The sequence below is a fragment of the Ambystoma mexicanum genome, chromosome 11 (assembly GCF_040938575.1).
Source record: "Ambystoma mexicanum isolate Mex_15411 chromosome 11, UKY_AmexF1_1, whole genome shotgun sequence".
NCBI classification, from domain to species: domain Eukaryota; kingdom Metazoa; phylum Chordata; class Amphibia; order Caudata; family Ambystomatidae; genus Ambystoma; species Ambystoma mexicanum.
In genome coordinates, this window is record NC_090934.1 from 1,095,462,005 (window position 1) to 1,095,486,688 (window position 24,684).

A 24,684-nucleotide genomic window follows, 5' to 3' on the forward strand; every position below is an offset into this window, starting at 1 on the left:
GGCTCACCATACCTAAATTAACCCAATTTCGGAAGACACCAGAGCAGTTTAGTCTTAATTGACTACTTCCAAGATGCATTTACCAATTACTCAAGATAATAACATTTCCAACAATGCCCTTAAACTACAATGATTTGAGTTGTATAGAACACCATGCTCGGGGTTTCAGTAAGTCAGTAATGAAATGTCTGGATTTTCTTTCCAGTCTTAGGCTAGAAGCAGGGTGGCTTATGATGCAGTAGAATAAAGTTCCAGTGGATGCTTATACATAAGTGAACAGTATTCACTCCTTGGATTGTTAGTCAACATTGTGCAAGCCAGTACACTATTTGTATCCTCTTTCAATGTAAAAAGAATACTTCAGGCACTACCATTTGCTCTCAAGATCCGTATCTGCATCACCAGGAGAAACATAGGAAAAAGCAGTTTATAAATGGCCAAGCAGGATACTGGTCCTGATGACGCAGAGCACCTCCAATAATAAGTATTAAGTGAATGTTAAAGGTAATGCTAGCAGGTGTAGGCAGATTCAGGGAAAGCAGATCCCCCCATTAGAGGTACAGTTTAATATGTGCAACCTCAGTGGAGCATGTTTGTGCGTCAGTAGTACTGGATACAGCTTATGGGTGGTCAAAAATAGTTTACAGTTGAGTGGTAGGTGTGCTGCTACGTTGGCCAACCATTAGCCTTAGTCATCAGGGTATTGAAAATATTTGGCTGACAGAAATAGGATGACAACATGCATGCAAGAGGTCTAAAATATTTGGCAAGAACCTAGAAAACCACGTCACCTGAAAGATTGGATGCCCACTGTCTGAACGATGATGCAACATTGTTTCAAGCATTAGTGAGGTATTTTCAGTGAACATTAAGGTAGTTTAACCATTGCATAAACTTTAAAATCTGGTGGCAGGTTCGGTGGTGTAGCACCCGAATAAGGAAGCATTCAACTACTCAATATGCCAGCACTCAACTTACCGAAAGTGTAGGAATTTTTTTTTAACAATTCAGGAAAGTGGGTATATTTGAATGCAAAATTCTAGTAATATTGGACAAAATGAGGATTGAGTCATTACGGGTCTAGAACCACTCATGCCCTGGACATTTTCAAAATAGTGCACAAAGGTACAAAACTGATTTTATGGATACCTGCAACACTACATTTGAAGGGCCCATGCAATTCTGAAAGATGTGTAGCCTATACGGTATGTCAGACAAGTCTCATTTCCTTGGTAGCACACTAAGAAAGATAACAGCATACCAAGCACGCCCGAGAACTCGACATGCAAACCATTTTTCTTTCCAGACCAAAATAAAAATGGAAAGAAATACATACATGAACGAGGGGGCCATGAGGAGAACGTTATACTTTGAAAACACTTAAAACCCTGGCGAAAAAGGCTGGTCCCAGGTGCTGGAGGCTTCTACTGTATGGGAAAATACCTGGAGTTCTGGTTCTTCAGCAGAGTCCTCATTTTCATACTCTTCATTTTCAGCAGATTCTTCAAGATCCCTCAGATCATCACTGCCTTCCTGATCACTTGCATCTGCACTCTCCAATTCATCTTCCTTTTAGTGTTAGAAACATTTAGGATTGTTGCAGTATAGAACCAACAAAAAAAAGCCAACAAACTTTTCAACTTCGATTGTTCATTAGATTTCAAATGACGCTCCCATCACAATTAACACCAGAATCATAGAAACAGGATGTATGCAACACTCAGACATAAGTAGTGTCTCCATGGAAAGAAAAGGGAAGTCAATTATGTGGCAGAGCAAACAAAAAAAAGGTAAAATATAGGTCACCAAAACAATCAACCATCTACTGGAACTGTTCCTTGGCATGAAGTACCATCAGGAAGTAGTAACAGCTTCTGCAATGGCAGAAGCAAAGCACTGGCAACATTTTAGAATACCAAGTGCACCTGTATGTGTCGAAAAAAGGCAGATTGCCAGTTCCAAAAATCCTACTTATTTGAAAAAGATGGCAAAATGCTACATTCTTGGAATCCACCCACCAAAATATATGAACTGCTGGCAGTCCTACAGTTAAAGAGTGCATCAGTCTCATGTACCTAAAAATAGCCAAATACTCGCCAAAAATTAAACCAGGGAGTAAAAATACCCCCACAAAATTGGTAACATTCTGCTTTCACCCTCACAGCTCCAGGGGGGGAGGGGGGGGGGGTGATCGGAAGTGTATGTAGTGCCATAAGAGGGCTTAATACCTGAACTGAAAAGGTAAAAATACATCTTTTAATGTGCTTACATAACTTGCCAAAAAGAAACATTTCTTCATTTGTTAGAGCATCTTTACTCGCTTATCAAATACATGCACTGGAAATAGAAGATTGTTTGCTCCCCATCAAAATTATTTTACTACCAACGTAAAATTTGGGAGTAAAATCTCACTTCAAAATCTTCTCTGGAGTCAGCTGGCATTTATATGAAGTCATTTTAGGCATCAAACCACAAAGTAATTGAACTAAACAGGACTTAAACCAAAGAGTTGAAAGGGAGGGAGTGTGGTAGGGGACTAACCAATGGCCCGAAAGGCAAGAATTGCTGGAGCATAGCCGCATAAGGGAAATTAATGAAGTCCTACAAAAATGTTGACCGTTGTTTCTTTAAGGTTTGGTTTTGGTAATGTCACATACTTTTGAAGCATTCAGCTGGAAATCAGACTAAACAAAGTCCCCCAGGGTTTAGTGTAACCAGCCACACCAGCTATTGCAGATCTGGTAAAAGCGCACTCTAAAGAGCTTATTCCTAAAGCCAGTTCAGGAACTGCTGCAAAGCTAGACAAGAACATACATATTGCTCCAGATTTCAAATTGCGGGATGGGCTTTTCAATCTAGGATGATCAAACAGGGTTCGGCTTTCTCCTTGAAACCGACAAATTATTTTTAGCCTGGATGAGGGACCTTGATAGAAAATTATATTCCCAAATGAATCAGACCACCAATACTTTACTAGAATTAGAAATCAGGGAGAAACAGCATAAAGATATCAGTGAACACAGGCTCCAAAGAGTAGTAATCACCTTTGAACATGTGAAACAGTTCACTAAACCCAGTGATCAAACAATACCGTAAACTGAAATGCTTCCTCAAGGTTGTGCCAAGTGCAACACTCAATGGTCTGAAGAGTTTTCTTAACTACAAAATAAGTCTAAGTTATTATATATCTTGTGGACTGGAGGAGGTTGTGGGCATTCCCATTTTATGAAGAAGTCAATTGAGCTTGGAGGGAATGATGGATGTCCTGTAGGCAGGTGAGGCCAGATTGGAGACAGCAAGAATCTATCGGGTACGCTCGAACCAGACACTTAAGAGATTGTCGACAGTTCACACAAAGTCAAGGAAGAATAGTAGTTTCCTTTTGCGGAGGTCTTTAAAATGGAGAGCGACTATAGGATTATGACAGAGCTGAGGCAACTTCGGACTGGTTCTTTCAGACTAAGATGCACCCGTAAGCTCTGAAGATTTGTTTGGGAAAAGGAAGGAGGCCGCACCAAAGACAGGTGCAATGTAGGAAAAGTACCAGGAGGCAAGACATTTATTAAGATGGGTACTCCTTTCCCGGTCAAGTAACATCAGCGGTTTGCCAGCTGGAGGGAGTGGACTTGAGCAGTATACTGTGGAGAAGAAATGGGACTAGTTCAGTGGGGAGGAGTTTTAGGAGTTGGTAGTTTTGGTTGCAGTGTTAGGCGGGGCAGGTAGTTTTTAATCTTAGTGTGCCACCTCAAAATGGTGGTCACCGGTGGAGATGAGGAGGGTTTACTGGGAAGGAGGGGGTTGAAAACGCTGACTGTTGGACGTCCAGAATCCTAATGTGACAATTTCAATTATGTGTAGTGTTCACTGGATGTCAACATTGTACCCCGAGGCGACGGCTGTGTGTAAGGGCGCAAGAAGGGGGATGCTTACTGCGACAGGATTAACTCCCCGATGAAGAGAGCGTTGGGAGTGGGGCGAATTAAACTGGGCATAATTTATATCCTGTTCCTGAAGGAGACAACAAAGAAGGCTGGGGAGGAGCGCAGGACTACTAGCGGGCAGCTGGGTCAGTCATTTTGGTCCACGTAGGCTAAGGGTGGTGTTGGAAACTGCTATGCAAATTAAGACCTGGAGACAAAGCTATGGAGGGTCGATCCCTTTATTTCTATTTAGCAATGTATTTATTGGGCATTTATAACGTGCCTATTAACATGTGTTTCGAGGCGTAATATGGGGAGGTGGAAAAGCTAGTTTCCTCCAGCACTAGTTGCTAATCCTGTTGACAATCTATACAACTGGAGGCTTATAGGCTGGGTGTGTATACCCTACTGCAGGTATAGGCATTACAGGGTATCCCTGTATATTGGATCTCCTTCACCTTCCTGAACTTCCATATCCTCAAATACTTGCCAGAGATCTAGAATCTTCTTTTTGGGGATTTGTTCCCTTTGTATTTTGCTGCTAAAGAGATGGACATTTTTTCCTAGCATGTTTGTTATGGGAGCCCTGCTCCTGGAAATATCCCCCCTTCCTTTGATTCTACTATCTATTGTTTATTTATTCTGTCACAATACAGTGGCAGAACCCTATGCATGTGTTTTATTGGTAGTTTCTTCCCCCATGTTGTGCACGTCCCTAATGCTTCATTTAAACCCTACTGCTATGCTGCGCATCCTTCTGCTTATTATATAAAAATACTGATCAACCCACTTCCCCCACCCCTGATACTTTATCCACTTTGATTTCACACAGACACCGCGACTCATCCACCTTCCTTCCCTACCACAAAAGACAGCGAGAGAAAATGTACAAAAAAAGGACTACAATCCAGGTGCATTACTTCTACTGAGCCATTACTGTTTTTCCTAATATCCTTTGTACTACCACTTGCCCCACCATTTTTAACCACTTAACTGCCATTGGGTTGGTATTACCTCCCCAACAGGGAGGTAATCCCCAAGGGCGAGATACCTCGCCCATGGCACTTAAGGGGTTAATATGCCGAGTATCCTATTGCTTCCATTGTCATAAAAGAAGCATGTGTGCAACCACCTTCAACCTGTTCTGGCCGAGGATCCCTTACCGCCCAGTCCTTATAAGCTGGAGCTCCCTTTCATCTCAATCTTTTATACGCCGAGGCTCTTTTTTCCATTATAAAAAGTAGAAAAACAAATACAATTTCAATACAATACATAACCCACCTCCTATCCAATCTACTCATCAACAGCACCAAAAAGTCCTATTCCAGAATATAGCACCAAAAAGTCCTATGCCATTGACCTTGTACATCGTCCACATGACCATACTATCATTCACATCATCATGCATGTTCCCATGTTTTCACTTGCAAGAGTATACTCACGTGCGTGTTTCACTTTTCCTCCGCCACGAAGGCCCCATGCTGTCCTTTCTTTCTGAAGCCACGCCCTGCTTCAGTAAGCAGAGGATTTATTTTAAAATGGCCTCTACTAAAACCACTATGGAAGAGCTTTTTTTAAAATGTATTAATCGCACTGGTCACTATAGATGGGCGTGGCTGACTGGCCTTGGTCTTCGCGAAGTACAGGGGTAAAAAACTATGGTCGGGTCATAACCACTGAAAGTTAGCCCCAACTTTGAGGGGTTCCCCCTAATCACGCTCATACCAGATTAAAGTTCACCACCATAGGGAATTAAGGCCAAGAGTCTATCTTGTAAGGATAAATTTAATCTGTACAGAAATGAGGATGGGGCAAAGAACTGCTCCTGAACGGTATATTCTGTCCGTCTACCGCTCCCAGCTCCTGCAGACTGGTGCCAGGGAGCTTAAATACTCTTGACTTTGTCAAGAGATACTGGCATGGCTCTGTCCAAAACTGTCCTTCCCTTACAAGGGGTGCTGCAGTCTTCCTTCCTGCATGGCCGGGTATCCGTTTGGGAACTACTTCTTACCATAATGCTAGCCTATTTAAGAATACAATGCATCTCCCGTTTATCATCATGTCATAATACTCTCCATACTTCACTCAATATACTCTATCTGGTCCAGTAATTCCCCTTAAAACCTTGTTTAGCCTGCATGGGCTTTTGATAGACAGGAAACAGCTGCTGAATTACCTAGTGCTCTGCCAGTCTTGGCGAACACCAAGACAATGCTTGTTGTCTTTTTAGCTCAGGCTGCATACCTTGTGTCGTGCGATTTCATTTTTTTTTTACAAATGTATTCAGCTAATCGTTATTTACATCTTATATTTAAATAACTGCCTTTTCAGTGCCAATCACGTGGATGCAGAAAGGCTGGTTTAATTAAAAGTGGCTTGTTTGACCTATAAATATTCACTGAAAATAGCAGTTTTAAAGACATAGGTTATGCAAAATCTGCTAACGGTTTAAGATGGGCTGTATGACCAGAGAAACCGTTGGCCTAATCGTGACTAAAATGTCACAGTTTCAGAGTTACTACATCCTCAGATAAAACCTTGTCAAAATCAATATTTTTTCTGCTACATAGCAAAATATTCTACGAGTGGTAGAATTACATAAACACTGCAGTCCGAGAATATGTGGAAAAAAAGGCTGGAGAGTGAGGGGGAAAAAAATAACATTTCCCAAACTGTTTTCCTTTCCATATAACTGGATACCAATGTAACGCAAAGGGTTGAAGTATTCCTCCAACCACATAACTTTTGCTGGTGTTCTTCTACGGTCCTGCCACATATGTTAATTCTCTAGGTCGCATTCATATCCTCATCACACTTTATTTAATATGGAGTTTTGAGTAAGGACAGATTATGAAGGATCCCATCAACCAGTGCACACTACACAGCCAGCTGTCCAAGGAAACGTGTGCAAGGTCTTGCCAGACTATTTTCTCGAGACAATGTGCATTCACATCAGAGTGCCAATCAGTTAATGCATTTTTTAAAACCGGACGGATTGGTCGGACATCATAGCCTACAAGGATAGGAATATCCAGAACAGTGACTGAAAATGACTGTTGGTGGGCGTTGTGTTCGTTGAGAATGGACACAATAGCAAAATCTGGTTCCATTGAAACGTGACAGCAACTTAACAGTATTTTCTAGGACCCAACACAGAACGGTATGCAGTGATAAAAATCACAGGCAAAAATGCTGTGGTTTGACCCGGTAAAGGTGTACCCCATTATACCATTTAAGGGGTGCAGGGGTTTCCATGGATTGCGGCGGCAAAACTACAGCCTTTTTGCTGCAATATTTTGTAACCATGGCCATTTTTGCTGCGATTTTAACACATGGCACCCAAAGGACTTGCCCAGTAACGTAGCAGGAAGAGCATGACAATAGAAGACACTATGAACCTCTCACCCACCAACAAAGCACATGGGTCGACACTGTAGGGCTTTAAAAACACTCCATTACCTTTGCAGATGCATCATCTTCCATTGCAGCATCGCAATCTCCATCTACATTTTTACCTAAAAATAGTTAAAGAAAAATATTTACCATGAGGGTGCGGTTTGGGGGGAGGGGGGGTACAGTATTGGTTTTAAATTAACACTTCCATGTTGGAGCCATAGCCCAGAACAAGACAATAGTTTAGATAAAACCATGTACAACTCCAAAAGCACTTCTACAGAGGCAGAACATTAAGTAGTTGGGCATTTCCGTGAAGTCACTACAAAAAAATATCACAATGGGCATTTTGAGAAAAATTACTAGGAGAAGGTGGGGGCCCATGACAAGAAGGTGGGCAAAGAGGTGGTGGATGGCACAAGGCGAGGGAATCTAAGATGAGTGTCAGGTGAGGGTTTGGTACAGTGCTTTACTACTTTAAAGAGGGCTTTGCTCTGGTTAGAGGCTGCCGAAATGGAGTAGTAAGCTTTGGCCTCTTGTCACCCAAATCCTGCGGTTTGCACAGAGGTTTGAGAGGTCTCCCGAGTAATGGTTTTTGCGCCACCGTTTCTCTAGAGCTCTGATTGAGCATTTGTTAGCTTGGGGGTGTACCATGGGGGGATGGTTTGGTGTTTGGCCCGCTGGATATTAAGTGGCAGGAGCATTGCTGAATAATTCCAGGAGGCCCAAGGCATTCCTTGTGGTGGGGAATAATGCCACTGAGTGAGGGGGGAGTTTAGCCGGACCATTATGAGCCAGTGTTGGAAAAATATCTTTGCCACCACTTTCCTTTAGAATCCCCAAAATGCATGCTTTGGGTCTTGAGTGCAAACATTTTTTGGGGTGATTGAAGCACTATCTGTGGGGATCCTGAGAAACTAGAACACTAAGGACTCGCTGTAAATTGCGTTGCTGCCAAACCTTGCATGCTGAAAAAGAAGCGCTCTCCTGCTCAATCAAGCAGAGGAAAGCTGTGGGAGGCACTTCCTCCATTGAATTCTGGTTGCTCCTGGGCCCAATAATAAACTCATGCAGAGTTGATGACCCAGGCCCTCCCCCCTCCCCCCGACATCCCCTAGCACCAGCACTGTAACCTGATCACTGCAGCAGCTACTCATTTCGGGAAGCTTCCTACAGCCCACCCAGAGGGGAAAGCATTTGATGTCCTAATGAAACCGCCCCACCCCCAATGTGCTCCCCTGTTGCCTCAGTCTAGCCCAGCTCTTCCCAAGTGGTCTTGAGGGGGTGCTATGAAGTGCCCAGGTTTGCCTTCACCCAGGGCTCTGGTTGCAGATCTGGCTTCTGGAGCCAGCAAGGCGAGTTAAAACTGACCCCCCTCCCCAACTGTGACATAACATTAAAAAAATCTAGGTCCATTTGCTACAGTAGGTATAGGACATGTGAACTCACATTGGGAGTCTAAGTATAGCAAAGAATTTGAATATGGCTTTCTGTTACAAAACCCAAATCTTACCCATCCCAGTGGTTGAAAAAGGACACGTGCAATTTAACCAGGGGCCTGAGAGTATATAAATCAAGGTAATATGAAAAATGAAAACCAATATGTAGACCCACTCATCTAGTGAACGTGCAGCATTAGCTACAAGTGCAGCATTAGCTAGTGCAGATAGGGTCCTGGGATGTGCAGCAGCTCAGCTAACCAAAAGCCAGCAGACGCCCCATTTGCTTAGAGCCCAATGATACATGTCCCAAGAGGGAAAAAAACAGGAAACAGCAATGGCTGGAAGGCACCAACACTCAGCAGTTGTCAATTGCCATTTAACAATTACACATTTACAGAGCACTCACCATCACCCCCAAAAGCACAACTACAAACGCATGGAGGGTAGCTTTAATCATTCAAATTACTTCAAAAATGCCTGTACTGGATGCCTAAAGGAAGGCAAACTACCAATAGCTTACTTACCCTTTACTTTCGTTATTTTCTTAGTAGGCGTATCAGAAGCAGGGATTACTTCCATGTTATCAGGATCCCCTCCTTCGTCTTCAACAGCCTGAAAGAAGGAAACAAATAAAATCATGTTCAAAAAAAAAAAAAAAAAAATCAGATTGAACCAGGGTGCAGGGTTAACCACTGACTGACAACCAGGCGCACAGGCAAGCCACCAAACTGGTGCCATAGAGATGTGAATTGTGACTGTTTGAGAATGTGTATAATAAGCTTTAGACTAGGCCTACACGGTTTGAAATTGGGGTGAGCTGGGAGCCATTTAGCTCCTGCATCTGTCTGGGAGAACTTTGTTAGCTTAAAAACCAACAGCTACTTTTGGCACCTTCACATTCATATGCTTCTAAGTGAAAATTATGGAGACCAGGGGGAGTGGATGATGGCTGCGTGAGTGTGGAGCTCCATGCTCATTATAAGGATACCCACCCGAGCGAGAAAGCTACCGAAAAACAGGCAGACACACGACATACTCTCTGGTGCAAGCTCCGTGGACCATACCCAAACACCAGCAAAGTGGCCCGGATGTCATCTCCAGCACGCAGTGCACCCGGAGAACGAGAACTGCAGCAATGGACCCCATGGAGACCGAAGAGCGGGTGAGTCCTGCCAACATTGCCAAGTAAGGCGTTGGAGTTGCTGGCAGCACCATTGGCAAGGGTTTTTAATGCCTCCAGCGAAATAGGCAAAGTTCTCCCCACCTTCTTGGAGGCCTTAGTGGTTCTATCCAAACCAGGGAAGGACCAAACATACTGTCTGGCGTACAGGCCCATTTCGTTTCTGAATGTGGACACTAAGCTTTTTCTCGAGGGTTCTGGCCACCAGGCTTGAGAGGGTTCTCCCTAGATTGGTCAACCCAGACAATGACCCATGATAAAGAAAGGGGAGCATCCTTGGATGCTGAGAAGGCTTTTGACTGCATAAGCTGGTAGTCCTTGAAAAGGGGTGTTGGCATCGGTGGGGATGGGAGAGATGGATAGCGGCTGTTCTGCAGTCCCAGGGCAGGGGTGATGGTGAACGGCAAAAAGTCACATCCCTTCGGGTTGGGAAGGGGACCCAGGCAGGGGTGCTCCTATATGCACTGGTCATGGAACAGTGGGCAATAGAGCTCAGGGCTGACAGCCAAATTCAAGGGGTGCGGGTGGGGAGGAAGAATATAAGGTAAGTCTATTTGCGGATGATGCCTACATACATAGCGGCCAGGCCTCCATTCCAGGACTACTGGAAAGGCTCAAAATCCGTGGCATGCCAGATAGGACCAGAGAAACCTCAGATTGGGGAATACATGAAAGAACTTGGGTTTTGGGTGCAGGGGAAACAGGTTCTTTTACTTAGGGGTGGAGATCCCAGGAAACCATGGTGACCCATTTACAGGCACTACCTCCCGACCCCCGTTATGGGAGAAAATAAGGGGGCTCTTGGCCCGTCATGGATGGCGAGACAACTGCATTAAAATGGTCCCCCTTCCCAGATGCTCCCAGTGGTTGTCCCTGCACCCTTTCTATATATGGTTAAATGCAGATTACTGAGATTCCTATGGGCAGGTAAGAGGCCCAGGATAGTACATGTGACCATCATCCTGCCATGGGGTGGGTGCTCCCGGACCTGGGAACATATTACAGGGAAATCAGTTGCATGTGTTGGTAGACCTCCCCATGGGGGCTCTTCTTTGGGGTATGGAAGGAGGAGGATGCGTGAGGGGAACAGGGAAATCCCATGGCCTGTACCCTCCTGGTAGCAGCCAGATGTGTGGCTCTGTTCTGGAAGCGGATCAAAGCCCCTACGGAAAGGGAATGGCTTGAAAAGATCAGGACGATCTAGGAGATACAATATTTGACATACATTCTCAATGAATTCAGGGTCAAAATTGGAGACTTATGGTTACCGTTTTTTTTTAAGTATTGTGCATAGTCTGAGGGCTAGCGTATGTAGGTGCTCACAAATGCCTTTGAAAGTTGTTTGTGGATGTAGGGGCTACACACTGGGGGAGCTAAACCCCACATAGTAAGGACACGACAATGTTGATCCTTTTTCTTCGAGTGCCTTAACCTCTCGTTACAAAATGCTAATCCATTTTTTATCAAAAAGAGTTATGGCACATCTAATACATTTAAACTTAATGAATCATAAAAAAAGAGAGAAAAAGTTGAAATGTGCATCTCACGTGGAAGCAAGGTTTGCAGTGCGCTGGGTACTTGCTCCTGGATCCCCAGCACTAGCTCCTGTCTGACCCCCAGGAGCTGTTTTTAGCTCCTGCTCATTGAATCGTAACTTCGAACTACAGACTTAGACATTTAAAGAAGAGTGGACTAAAAGTTAAAGTTTGCATCTAACGTGCAAGTTAGATATGGTGCACGTTAAGTATACGCTCCTCATTCTGCAGCAGTGCCATCAAGGTGGCATCTGCAACCCTACAGATACTCCTAAAAAAATGCAAACACTCAAGATAGAGACACGTAGAACCATGTGCCGTTGTTTTCACCCATGGATATGTTGGGCCAGTAGCGCACTTAGTACCACAGGAAGAAACTTCCTGCCTTATTGGAAAAAGTCATTTTTTTTAAATCAGGCTTCTTTGGGTAGTCACAACAGTTTTCATCATAAGCAACAAGCAATGTATAATCAAACAGTAAAACAAAGGAAGGGAAAACAAAAAGAAACTGTCGCACCATTATAACGCCATTGGTTTCATGGTCCGATTCACAAAAAGTCGTTAATAAAACATTGGGGCTTGTGGGTTAAGAGGTCTGTTAAATAATCCATAACAGGTAACCATATCGGATAGTTTGAAAGTGGGCATTAGGAATAGAAGTGATCTTTTCCATAGCCACCGTCAGGTTTTCACATTTTGTACCTCACATTTGCAAGGGTCCTTTGAGAAGTTTCACATATTATTCCTGGAAAGCTAGAAAAGGGAGGTTTAAGTATTAAATTATTTAAATCATCTCTGGTGTGAGTGTAGACATTTTCACTTAAAGTTTGCTCGTATTCCCTTAACTAAGTTTTCAAATCAGAAAGATGAGATTCTCCCAAGCCAAGATGGTGGAGCACTTTCCCAGCAGTGATTGGTTTAGTTTACTGCAGGCAGCATTCATTGTGGAAGGTTGAGTCTAAACTGCCTTTCATTAAAGTATTCATTAGAGTAGGTCATATTTCTTAGCTCTGGGTAAAACCAGTAAAGGTAATTTAAAAAATATAGAACCTTTAGTTCTAGATCACAGTATTTTCAACCAAGAACATGTTTGCAGAAATCTACTGGAAGATTTCCAATGAAAACCACGATGCCGAGTTGCTCTGCATTGTTTACAAAGACTGAGCTAAGTGAATTTTCGTATTTGTGAAAAAACTCAGACTTTTGAACTAATACTTTTGTAAAAGTTTGTTTTGGATTGCATTTTTAAAAGAAACTGAATTCTGTATTTGTTTGAGGATTAAACAAGAGTTTAATAAAGGGAAAGAAAAATACATGAAAGTTTCTGCAAGTTAATTTGTTGTTAATATTAACTGTATTATTAAGGCGTGCGGATCGTAACCGCCGTAGCACTAATGTGCGCGGCAGCCATTTTGTGGATTGCTAATGTTTATCCTGCATAGCGCGTCGTACGATACAACACGTGCTAAGGGAAGGTGTCAGTTTCATTTACAGCGCAAGCGTGTGTTCGTTATAGCAGCTGATCGAGTGAGTGTTATCTGACAAGTTTATTTACAAAAGACATTTATTGAACACGCAAAATATTTGAGAACATTATATCAGAATATATAATGGAGACTACAGATAGAGAAATTAGCAGGTAACTTACATAGGAAGAATTTAGTTTTATCAATCGCACAGTAGTATTAATTCAATAATAATCACATTGTTGCTTGGGTATTATTAAAAGGATTCAAGAAGTAAAGAAAAAGTTGAGAAGATAGTCAAGTTGAAGACATAGTAATCTGAGTATCCACAGTCAGCAGCATGAATCTTGAAGCAGCCCAATGGCAAATCAAGCTTAGGCAACAGGTAATTAAGAGTTAAGGATTAAGTCAAAGGATATAGTTTAAAAGCGAGTTGAAGACATTATATATTGAAAGTTGTATTTCCCTTTTAGGAACTCAACTGTGTTGAAACACTCCAGTGAAGACAGTCTGAAGTACCTGCAGTGGGAGTTCTTGTCTTTTATTTTCTCCATTCCCCTTTCATTTGCCTGGCCAATAGTTTAAAAGAAACAGGATTGTTGAGCAGGCAGGCTTAGGGGGTTTGGTGGGCCAGCTTCACTCCTGCAGGATCCAACTACTTCAGTATTCTGACAGCAACTAGGGACTAAATTCTCACCCACCATTGTGCTACCATTGGGCCTTCTGATTGTGTCAGATCACTTCCAGGCTGCTGCCAAGGGGAGTCTAGGTGCAAGGAGTTGGGTGACAACCTTCGCTTTCGGCCCATCCCTTGGGTAAATTCCCTTCTTCATCCACGTTACCCAATATCACCACCCTTGGGATTAAAACCCCAGTGTGTTCTGAAATGGGAAAGTATCTTCTTCCAATAAACCTGAGAGACTCTGCATTTCCACCATAAACGCCCCACAGTACCCTTTTCTAACACCAACAATTATCTGGGACACTAGCATGTATACCATGGAGTTCAATTGGGGTCTGTACCAGCAGAAGGTTTTTGTACTCCCATTATTTGAGACCACTGCAGTAAGAAGGGCTACGATCCCATTCCCAGATATGTCCTCATGATGCTGGTTGGATTCCCACTTCCAGATCCCCCCCCTGCCCCTCCCCTCACTTCTGCATGTACGGTAAAGGTCTAGGTCCTCCGCCGGTTCCAGGAGTCTAACATTTCAATACGTGATTCTTGGGCCAGTCCCCTGGGAAGGTTAATTCTAAACCTGTGGGTTCCCTCAGACCCCCTTTCTTTATCTCCGTTAGAAATTCAAAGTCAAATTTGACTCTAGCAAAATCTTTCCCTCTGCCCCAGGGTGAACGTTGTCTTATATTCTCTGTATGCGAGTGGCTTGTTTGTGTACAGAACACAGAAAGCTAAGACAGGAAGGGAAGAGTGGCGAGCACGCAAGTGCTGGGAGTTGTGGGGCTCTGGGCTAGGCAAGTGCTATGGGGAGGACAGGAGGACTACTGCCGGGGGAAGCAGGTAGTGCAGGGAAAAGGGCGGGTCCACATGCCATGGACAAGGCTGAATCAGGCAAGTACAGGGGGAGGGAGTGGTTAGGGAGAATTCTCAGAAATGGGGTTTTTCCCCCTTCTACCTTAGAGACCGCCAGCTCTTTTTGCTTGACTTTATTTATCCTGAGAGATAAAGACCCCCCCCCCAATCTCAGGTATTTTTATTTAATTTGAACTTGTGTTTGTGGTTTTGGAGTCCGACAAACTCCATGGGCATCATCTTTTTACATTGTGACACAGCAACTTTAGTGCAGTGGCACAGGGAAGTCTCAAATTCCCAAAGGTTTAAATACCTTCTCTTGGTTAAACTACTGTTTCCAAGAGCAGCAAAGTGAAATTGACTACTTACATTTGTAACTTTTCTAGACCCAGCACACTGTCTTACGATAGGGTGCTGGCGGGGTTACTCAGTATCCCCTTTGTCTAGTTTCTCATGTAACACACCATCCCCAATCCTGCCAGACCTCGCCGCCTAATCCTAACCCTGTCCTAGCCCTTTTGACATCTCCACAAAACCCCCTAGCTTGACCAAGGTCCCCCTCAACCTGCCCTCTTCTGAGCCTCCCACAACAACCATGCTCCTCCATCCACCCCCCCACACGCAACCAGCACTCTCCCGTGCCTACCTCAATCTATCAGGCATACTCTTATCGACTGAAACCCCAGACTTCCCATTTGACCAAAACCTTGTCCTGCTGGTTACTCCCTACTCCCACACAACAGGCCCAGCAGAGGAGGAGGCCTAGCTATCCCCCACAAACTACGTTTGTCAGTAATTGCCACAGAGAGCCTGCATGACAACGCCAAATAAGAATCCTTCCTCGCTCCGTTCCGTGTCTGCTCTTCAGTCACTCAGCGATTCCTTCTCCTATACAGGCCTTCCGGCTACAGCCATCGCTTTGCCGATTCTGATTCCCTTTCACCCACCCTGATCCAGCATTCCACACTCACTATGCTAGGAGATTTCAACATCTGGTTTTATGTCTCCACCAACCACATGACTCTGACAAACTGCAAGCTCTCTACCCGTCTCAATGACCTCACCCGATCCACACTGCAGGACACACCCTAAATGCACTCTTCTTCGCCAGACAAGAAGGACCAGTGGGGGGTTCTTGAGAGGAGGCACAGATGAAGCTGTTTTGACGAGATCGGACGTGTCTAGCGGCCACATCGGGGGAGAAAAGAGGAAAGGATGAGAAAGAAGGTGGGGGTGGATGAAGGAGGGTCGGCATGCACAGATGGAGGGGTGGGAGGAGAGGGTGGACAGGAGGCCCTGGATTTTTTTAGATCAAGTGAGAGGCAAGGGTATTGCAAAGAGTCTGCCAGGCAACAGGAGGGGTAGAGACTGCAACAGGGTTGGTCAGCTCCTTACAGATTTTAAAAAGTTTGGCTGAGTGGTTAGATGCCGCAGGAACACGGGCTTGAATGTGGACTCTTCTTGTTAAGGACAGTCTGTATTGCCTTTGGAGCAGGTGAAGCCCTCAATTTCCTCGCAGTCACCCTACACTTACGTTTAATAGTAGCTAGGTCGGAGTCATATCAGGAATTGCACTTGGCTTTGGACTTCAAACAGATATAGCCGGGCCAAGAGCATCAAGAGTATTGAAAATAGAAGAGTAGAGACAGGGCTGTGTCAGGATGAGAGTCAGCCAAAGGAAGAGGGGGGCTTTGGCGGCAAAAGCCTCAACTGACACTTCATGTGCTGGATGCCCAAGAAGGTAGGTGGAAATGTTGGGGTGGGTTTGGCTTGGGTGGGGCGGTGGATGAGGGACTGATGGCTCCAGGAGAGAGTAATTGTCAAGGGGGAGTTCAGAAGGGATCAAGACAGTGTGCCCTGCAGAGTGAGTCAGGCCTGAGGGGAGGATGGACAGGGATAGTGAGTCGCAGAGGCCATAAAAGAGTAAAGTGGAGGAACAAGGAGAGAGTCTAGATGGATATTGAGGTCACCCAGGAGGAGAAGGTGAGGGGGAAGAGGCAAGGAGGGAGGAGAGGTCATCCCACTCAGATAAATTAGATGATTTGACCCAGAGGCTGCGAGATAGTAGCAATGGTGAGAGAATGGCTAAGAGAGAGCGCCTACAGACGAGGCAGTCAAAAGAGTAGGTCTGAGTGGGAATGATAGAAGCAGGAGTCCACTCAAAGATCAGGGCCACCCCTTCACCAAACCGGGAGGATCTGGGAGCGGAGTGTACCTTGTAGCTATCAGGGAGGAGAGTAGGAGAGAGTCAAAGCTTGTGACAGAGCTAGCCGTGAACCATGCCTCAGTAAGACCAAGTTACAACAGGGTAAATTCGAAAACCTACCGGGAAACAATTGCCTTCCCTAACCGTTAATCAGTCTTACACCGAACGGTTCATCAGGAGAAAGAATGAATGGAGAACAAGTGGAAAAACAATGTCCTAACACCCTGACCCTAGGTGGTGAATGGTGCGCTGCCTATCTAACAGGGATAGTAAAAGAGGCAGCTGTCCATCGTTGCTACCAATTGAGTATATAAAATTTTATTAGGCCTGAAACAAACAGGAACAACCAATTAGCTAGGCAGGACTGGTTATTAGACCATGTCGGAATAGCTAATTGACAGGCAGTACAAGTTAGGACCTTGGGATTTCTGGTAATGATTTATTCTCCCACTGGCATCAAATATATCACATACAATTGTTTGTACTTGTAAGCCAAGTGTCACTATCACCTAGCTGCATTATAAATATTCACACCATCTATAGGATCCCCCCAACCCCTGAATTCCAAGCACAACTCCCACCCTACTAGGAGACAACCTAAAGAAAAACACCAAAAACACTGCTAATAGGAGACCTCAATATTGCCTTCAATGACCCCAAGGACAAAAGCGCTGCTGCCCTTGACAACGAGCTCTCGAACATGGGATTCCAACAAAATGTCACCACTCCCACATTGTAAAGGCCATACCCTAGACTGGGTGACCAACCACAACTGCCAGACCCTCATCACCGATATCTCAGCCCTCCCATGGACTGACCTCGATTGCAGCATCTCAATCAGCAAAACATCCCATAAAAGCACCCCTCGCGCTAGCCAGACGCTCTAAGAAACTGACCTGGAGATCCCTGCTCTCAAGCCTCCCTTCTCGAATGACCCTACCACCTTGTCCAACATCTACGCCAGCACGATGACTAAAGCCATTGATACCATTGCCCCCCTGGAAAACAAGAAAAGAAATCACTCCACTAAACACATGGTTCGCAGACAAACTAGTGACTCTAAGATTAGCTAAGCGTCAAGCCCTGAATACTTGGCAATCCAACCCTACCACCACTAAAGAAAACTGCAAAAAAATACTGTCACAATACAAAAAAGCCATCACCCACGCCAAAGCCTTCTCTTTTAACGCACGCATCACCAAAGCCAACTCCCAATCTAAGGAACTCTTCTCTATCTGTAAAGAACTCATCACTCCTCCTACTACCCCCGATGACATCATTAAAGACGAAAATGGTGCTCGAACATTCAAGCAGCCATGCTAAAAATGCAAGGACTACTCCAGGAAAAAAATCCTAGCACAAGCCAAAATCCCTCCAAAGCTCAACCCCATGTCACCACCCACCCAAAATCCTAAGGACGCCCCCAAACAGCTCTTCTCCTTCCAGGAAGCTACAGAAGTAGCGGTCATCAACATTCTGAAGCAACTCAAACCCCCCATGTGTAAAGGGAACATCTGGCCACCCCCCCAACCTAGTCAAAGAATGCTCCAAGGAACTAGCACCTCATCAAAGCAGTCAACACCTCATTCTCTTACATGTCCGTCCCAGCCAACCTGAAAGAAGCTTGGGTACGCCGGCTTCTAATTAAAAAAACACTTGACCCCATCATCTAATAACTACCGCCCCATTACCACTGTCCTCTTCCTCTTAAAAATCTTGGATAAGGCAGGTCACAATCAAATTCAACTATCTGGAAACCAACAATTCCCTCGACAGAAGACAATCAGGATTCCGTAAGGCCATGGCACGTAAACTGCTCTCCTCGATCTTAAAAATCGAATCCATCAAGGAAAAAGGCAAACCTGCTCTCCCTCACCTAGACCTCTCAGCCGCCTTTGATCTTGTCGATCACAAGACCCTCGCCTCACGAATAAGATAGCTACATGGATCAACTCTTTCTTAAACGACAGAGCCATGAAAGTGTTCTCTAGTCATTCTAACGCTACACCCACTACCATACACTGCAGAGTCCCTCAGGGTTCTTGCACGGCCCCACTTCTTCACCAAACCACTGACAAATTGGGCTCCCTCAGCATAGTTTACACGAACTATGCTGATGATACTCAAGCCCTCTGCCCCCTTACAGGCGCCTATGACAGACACAGCGGCAATTCTCTGGATATATAGCACAATCCAAGCATGGGTGGCCACGAATGGACTGCCTCAATGGTGATAAAACCGAGATCATCATCATAGGCCCCAAAGAAACCCTAGCTAAACTGGACCAATATTGAAACTTCGCCATAGATCAAACAGCCCTCCCCGTCTCTCATGCTGTCAAAACTTTAGGTGTCTGCCTAGGCTCCACATTGTCCATGACACGTCAGGTTAATGCAAGAGCCTCAGCACACACGACAAAACTCATCAAGTAAAGCCATATCTATTAAAACAAAACTGCCCTGCTATAGCTAGAGCCACCATAGGAGCTAAACTGGATTACTGCAACGTCCTCCTTGCAGGCACCTCCAACACCAACCTAAATCGGCTCCAGGTTATTCAAAACAATGCCCTTAGACAAGCGCTCAACACTCCTAAAACACATGTCTTACACTCAATGCCCCACCTTAATGCACGAGAGGCCTCCACGCGTGCTAAAAGACGGTCACTCCACAAATTCTGCATCGCCCACCATAAAAAGGAACAGAGCAGGAGGCAGTGGCTTTCCGCACATTGCCCCTAAACTATGGAATGCCCTCCCAAACTCACTAAGAGCTGAACCTTCTCGTCCAGCATTCAAGAAAGCCTTAAAAACCACCCTCTTCTACTAACCCTTCCGCGACAGACGGGTTCACCCCCGTCTCCGTTTTTCCCTGCAAGAATGCACCGTTTGCTTTTTCACTATGTCTTATGTACCATGTAACTAAGCCTGTACATCATCCATGTAACTAGCGCCACAATTCCTATGGCCTGCTGTGCGCTCTACAAATGTGAATAAATAAAATCAAACAAATCCCATGTGTTTGGGACATCCTAAAGCCGAACTCTGAGTATAATTACAGATTGTATATCTCGTACCCCTCCTTGTTATCAGGGATATCAAAATGGCCATGAGACCCCTCATGACCAATTGGTCGACTGGTTTCAATGGCATGTGCTATTAGGCCATCTTCTTCAGTACCGTTGCTTGTACTGAGATAATTCAGATTCCAGCGTGCCAATAGGGGGACAAAAAGATACAAAAAGCTGGGTATGGGTAAACCCATAGCTTAATGTCTGATGTTGACAAACGTGCAGCCACATTGTTAAGATTTCTAGCTCTGTGTGCTTTCTCCAATACTTCGAGAGGGGGCGGGGGGGTCGGAAGAAGCACACGAAATTTTAGATGCATACTAGTTCTTATTATGCAAGTAAAAAAGATATGCAAAGCTATAGGTGCTTCTGAGTTCTTATAGTCCCTGTAGTCTGGTTCTAACCTCTTAATACTGACAGAAGTATATTATATGGGGGTGGGGGGGTGTTGTGATCAACGACGCTTGGGTGCACACCTACCTTTATGACTTCAAATTTCAATATGGGTGCGGAAATTACATGGTTGTAGTGTTCTACGCTTCTTGCCGAACACTGATTCCTTAAAGTAGAAAAACCAGAGGGGCGTTGCATGGAGCACCAGCGAGCAACCTGTTTATCATTGAGTGGCATATGGCATACAGAAGCGGTTGGTAACATTGCTCCTATGATTGTACTTTGGCCACTGTGCACTGTGATCCTCTAGGGTAAACAAACGTGAACCTGGCGAGCGCGGGCTAAGTAAAGTAATGTCCGTGTTCGTCAAAGGAGGCGTATGGTCCATTGGTATAGCCGCAATCGTTAATGAAAACGTGGCGGCCAATTTGTAGTGGAGTAGCACACTTGCTGTGGGATGGATGGCCTCTTGGAAGTATAACTCGCATTTTTAGATGTTGCATGTGGCTCTAACATGCTAGTGATTTTACAATCAGATATTATCCGGTATTACACTATATTGTCTGTAGGCCAAAAAGTGCATCATAGGGGGTTCATGGCCCACGCATTAGCAATTGTGTGGTACCACACTTATTGATTCATTGTATGCCATATTAGTATGTATATGTTGATACTCCAATTTTGGGGGAAAGGGAAAAGGGACCCCGAATGCATCAAAGATGCACAGTGCATCTGTAAAGCGGCTGCCAATAAAGCTGTTCCAATTGGTTCAGGGTGGACACATACAGTCTGATGTTTGTCCCTTCTCGCTCTGATCCCGAGAGAGCCATGTCTAGTCTAGTTCAATAGAAAATGGGAATTGATATTGGGCCAAACGTGGAAAAAGTGCTCGTGTGGATAAGGGGTGCACAATGCACCTTGGGATGGATGACCCTTCAGGTGCTCTCACTCAGTGGAGGGCTGTGTGCGTTTGTCTAGTTTAAACTAGACTAATACAGTTAATGTACTCCCACTTCAGCATTGGTTAAGTTATATTCCTGCAAGTTCAATTTGGAAGAAAGTTGAAAATTGTTCAGACTGAGATGGGGTCATTATCTGTTCCTTCAGAAGCCAAGTTGCTAGTTTGGTTGGTCAAGTGTAAAAGGTTCAGAAAAGACCTTATAAGAAAGACTCTTGGAAGTAAAGGACATTTCACTTTTAGGATTCAGCTAAATTAAATGACATTTTAAAATCCTCTCTGCAGCTTTGCCGATGATAACAGGTATGACTTATTCTTGGGAAGTAGCAAAGTAGAATGTTTGTGCTCTGATTTCTTGTTCTCTCAGTTCCTGCAGATTGGTGCCATTTACAGAAGACCCATATCTTATTTTTAATTTTCTCCCCACTTTTCAAAGGGGAAGGATTTCAGCGTGTTGTGGATACAGTTGACCCAACTTTTCTTGGGGCTGTGGGGTTCAGCAGCTTGCTGAAAGAACCTACAGGACCGGAAAAACCCAAATTCAGTGGATGTGGAAAGTCATGACCAGCTTAAATGCGTGTTCCTGATGCAGAGTCCATAAACACTATAAAAGAAGGAATTGACGATCACATTCGAAATGGCATTGTGGGGAACATCAACAGGAAAATGCAGCGTTAAGCCAGTCCTGATTTCCCATGTCCATTAAATTGCAAGGGTTTTGTTGCGATAAATCTGGTCAACTGAAGTTTCAGTGATATATGCATGTACACACCCATCTTGTGCGACATGGGCATCTAATCATCACTACCTGTTGACCATGCAGAATTACATGTTCAACTCCAGAGCCATCACCCACAAGAAGCACCACCACTCTCCCCACAAGCCAAAAAGGAGGGTCTTCGAACCTGACAAAAAAAATAGGGCTGGGCAATAAATTGAGCTGTAGATATCGATATAGGAAACGATACCATTAACATTGAGATATATACACACCATTAACTCACAATTTGATATTTACACAGCTGTGTGTATTCTCAAACAGGAAGGGAAACCCTGTATTTCCACTTTGTTTTGATCAATGTCATACGGCGGGGGTGAACATTGAGGGCAGCTGGGAACTATTTAGCTCCTGCTTGGCACCAACAGCTACTGTTGGCTCCCAGATTAACTTACGCTGAACACGCGCAACTAAATGCATTTAACTGTTTGGGACAGACACCTCCTCTATACTACTTCTTATGCATTACCCATACATCTCTAGATGCAAATATAAAACATTTTCTGTTATGTGGAAGTTTGAGGAATGCAATGTACTGGCTCATCTTCCCTGGTTAACAAGGAATAACCAGAAGTCACTTGTAACTCCTGCTTATCCAATCTGAATTTCGAACTCTTTAAAAAGGAGTCGGTGTTACATGTAGTTTACTTACAACTGAATATATAGTATATCGCTGTTCAGCACAAAAACACCGAGATATGCTTCAAAAGTCACATCGCCGAGTCCTACAAAAGAGGCGCTGCCGCAAAACCTAAACCAAAAAGAGATGCATGCAAACCTTTCAATGTAATCAAAGCCAATATAGACGGCTCTGAACGGTTTCCCGTTACATCGTCCAAAACTCACAGTGGAAGGTAAAAATATAATCAAAATAGCCATGCCCCGTCACCAAAGGGGCAGGCAGTTCAGCCTTTACTGTTATACATGGTGTTTGATAACGTGCTTGTTCACAGCAGCAGGAATGCGATCATGCAAAAGTTACAGGTGTTCAGCTCCTGGGTAAAGCACCCACATCAGAATTGTTTATAAAAGGTCTATGGTCAACTGGTAAAGAGAAAACAAGGTGCAAATCTCCGGCAATAATAATAGTAGAATAGCAAGTCAGTATTTTGTGGGGGATATGTACATTGCTATTAAAAACGAAACTAGTTTGAGCCAGAGCACCACCTACCATTTGGTGCTGCCCCAATTTCTGTTTAACTATGCAACGGGGTAAACATAGGACCTTGCCCTACACAACAAAAGGAAAAAAAAAGAAAAAAATGCCAGTAAACGGCTCGATGCGAGACGCGCGAGTTTCAGTGGACCAACCTGAAATGCCTATAGTTGTAGTGCAATTAAAGCCAGTAAGATAGCAGCTCGCACGTGTGACCTGCAGGTCTGTATCCCGGCAAGGATTTCGCGATTCCGATATGGCTAAATAAACACGCGCAGGAACCTACAGCACAAAGTATGATGGCATGGCTGCTAAAGCTAGCTCAAAGAGAACGTGTTTTGGTCAGCGAGGGACATGAAGTGGGAGTGAACGGCCACAGTAATTAGCATGGCCACAGGTAGCCAAACAACCAAACATCAGCTACAAGCCGAGTCCCTCCTGTGCCTCCCTAGCAGCATGCAATAGTTTAGGTTTATGTGCGGCGCTTTACAGCATCTAATAACCAAAATTAACAAGGACCCGATTGCCTTTCGATATAGATAACCTATTAACATTTCGAATACAACTTTCGTCGACACCAAGAGAGGTGCAGGGTGAAATCACAAGCCTTCGGTAAAACTGCCAGTGAGGCCATGTGCAATTAAGTAGTACATGACGTTGCAAAAATGAAAAGATAAAAACGATCAGCTACAGATGACTGCGGAAACGAATGCGGGAAAATAAACTTTTTGTATTGTCGTTATAAAAGTAGAGTGATTAGGGAGGGGAGGGGTGGAATGGAGAGAGAGAGAACGAACGATATGCCTGTACATCCGTCCACTGCAACGAGCCTTGAACACACTCCGGAAGTGAAGTGCACCGATCGAGGCCCACTCCACCGTGCGCAAATTATAAGCGCTGTGAAACGTAGGAAGCAACGTATCAAACATGGCGACGGCCGCACCGGTAAGGCGAGGTTCAGAGATACGTACAGCGGACGAACACTACACGCAGTCATCAGTTAAATACAACGTCGCGTAAACCGACCGCAAACACCAGGTAGCTTCCCTTCTACGCTGCGAAACGGATAGGCGTACCGGCAAACATATACATTAAGCATGTTTCCTTGTGCTTCGGCGGGCCCGGTGCTTACCTCCTTAAGGCGCGAGATAAGCACGCTCTTAATTCCAGTACTATCTAGGCCGCGTCGCTTAAGCTCGGACTTGAGGTCGATGACTCGTAACTCGGTGATATTTTTCTTCTCCGTGGTAGCAGCCGCCATTATGCAGAGTACGGAAGGAACAGGCAGACGCGCGGTGACCCGGCAAGAAGTACGTGCTAAGAAACAGAGCTGCAGCCAGATGGAAGCGAGTCGGAAGAGAAATGAGCGGAAAAACGTTAACGAGGCGTCATAGACCTTGGAATACGCATGCGTCACAATACGTCCTTCTGGTCGGCCATTTTACAATCAGGCCGTAGTTTAGTTGGTTAGAACGTTTTAGTGTTTATTGAATAAAAGGGATAGTGGTTCGATTCTAGAAGGTATACCTAGAACAACGAGCCAAGCAGTCCTTATACCTAGAACAACGAGCCAAGCAGTCCTTTTGTAGGGAGCTTTACAGGAGGTGGCTTGAAATCGGACAGGTAGAGTTTATAAATTGGAACATGAAATGTGAGC

The 24,684-nt window shown here is 44.5% G+C and overlaps 1 protein-coding gene across 17 annotated transcripts in view; it reads right to left on the bottom strand.

Annotated features, from left to right (window-relative positions):
- Window positions 1-24,402, bottom strand: part of SLTM (SAFB like transcription modulator) — a 333,070-nt gene extending 308,668 nt beyond the window's left edge. For 9 of the 17 annotated variants that reach the window (XM_069624371.1, XM_069624365.1, XM_069624360.1 and 6 more), the window contains exons 1-4: window positions 23,825-23,854; window positions 9,280-9,367; window positions 7,380-7,435; window positions 1,444-1,569 (exon numbers count right to left, since the gene is read on the bottom strand). In XM_069624371.1, the coding sequence (XP_069480472.1) occupies window positions 1,444-1,569; window positions 7,380-7,435; window positions 9,280-9,367; window positions 23,825-23,839 (285 nt within the window). In that variant the 5' untranslated portion in view covers window positions 23,840-23,854. Of the gene's footprint in view, window positions 1-1,443; window positions 1,570-7,379; window positions 7,436-9,279; window positions 9,368-23,824; window positions 23,855-24,159 lie in introns of those variants that run through there. The other 8 variants (XM_069624367.1, XM_069624362.1, XM_069624366.1 and 5 more) reach the window with 3 other exon arrangements.
- Window positions 24,403-24,684: the final 282 nt, after the last annotated feature.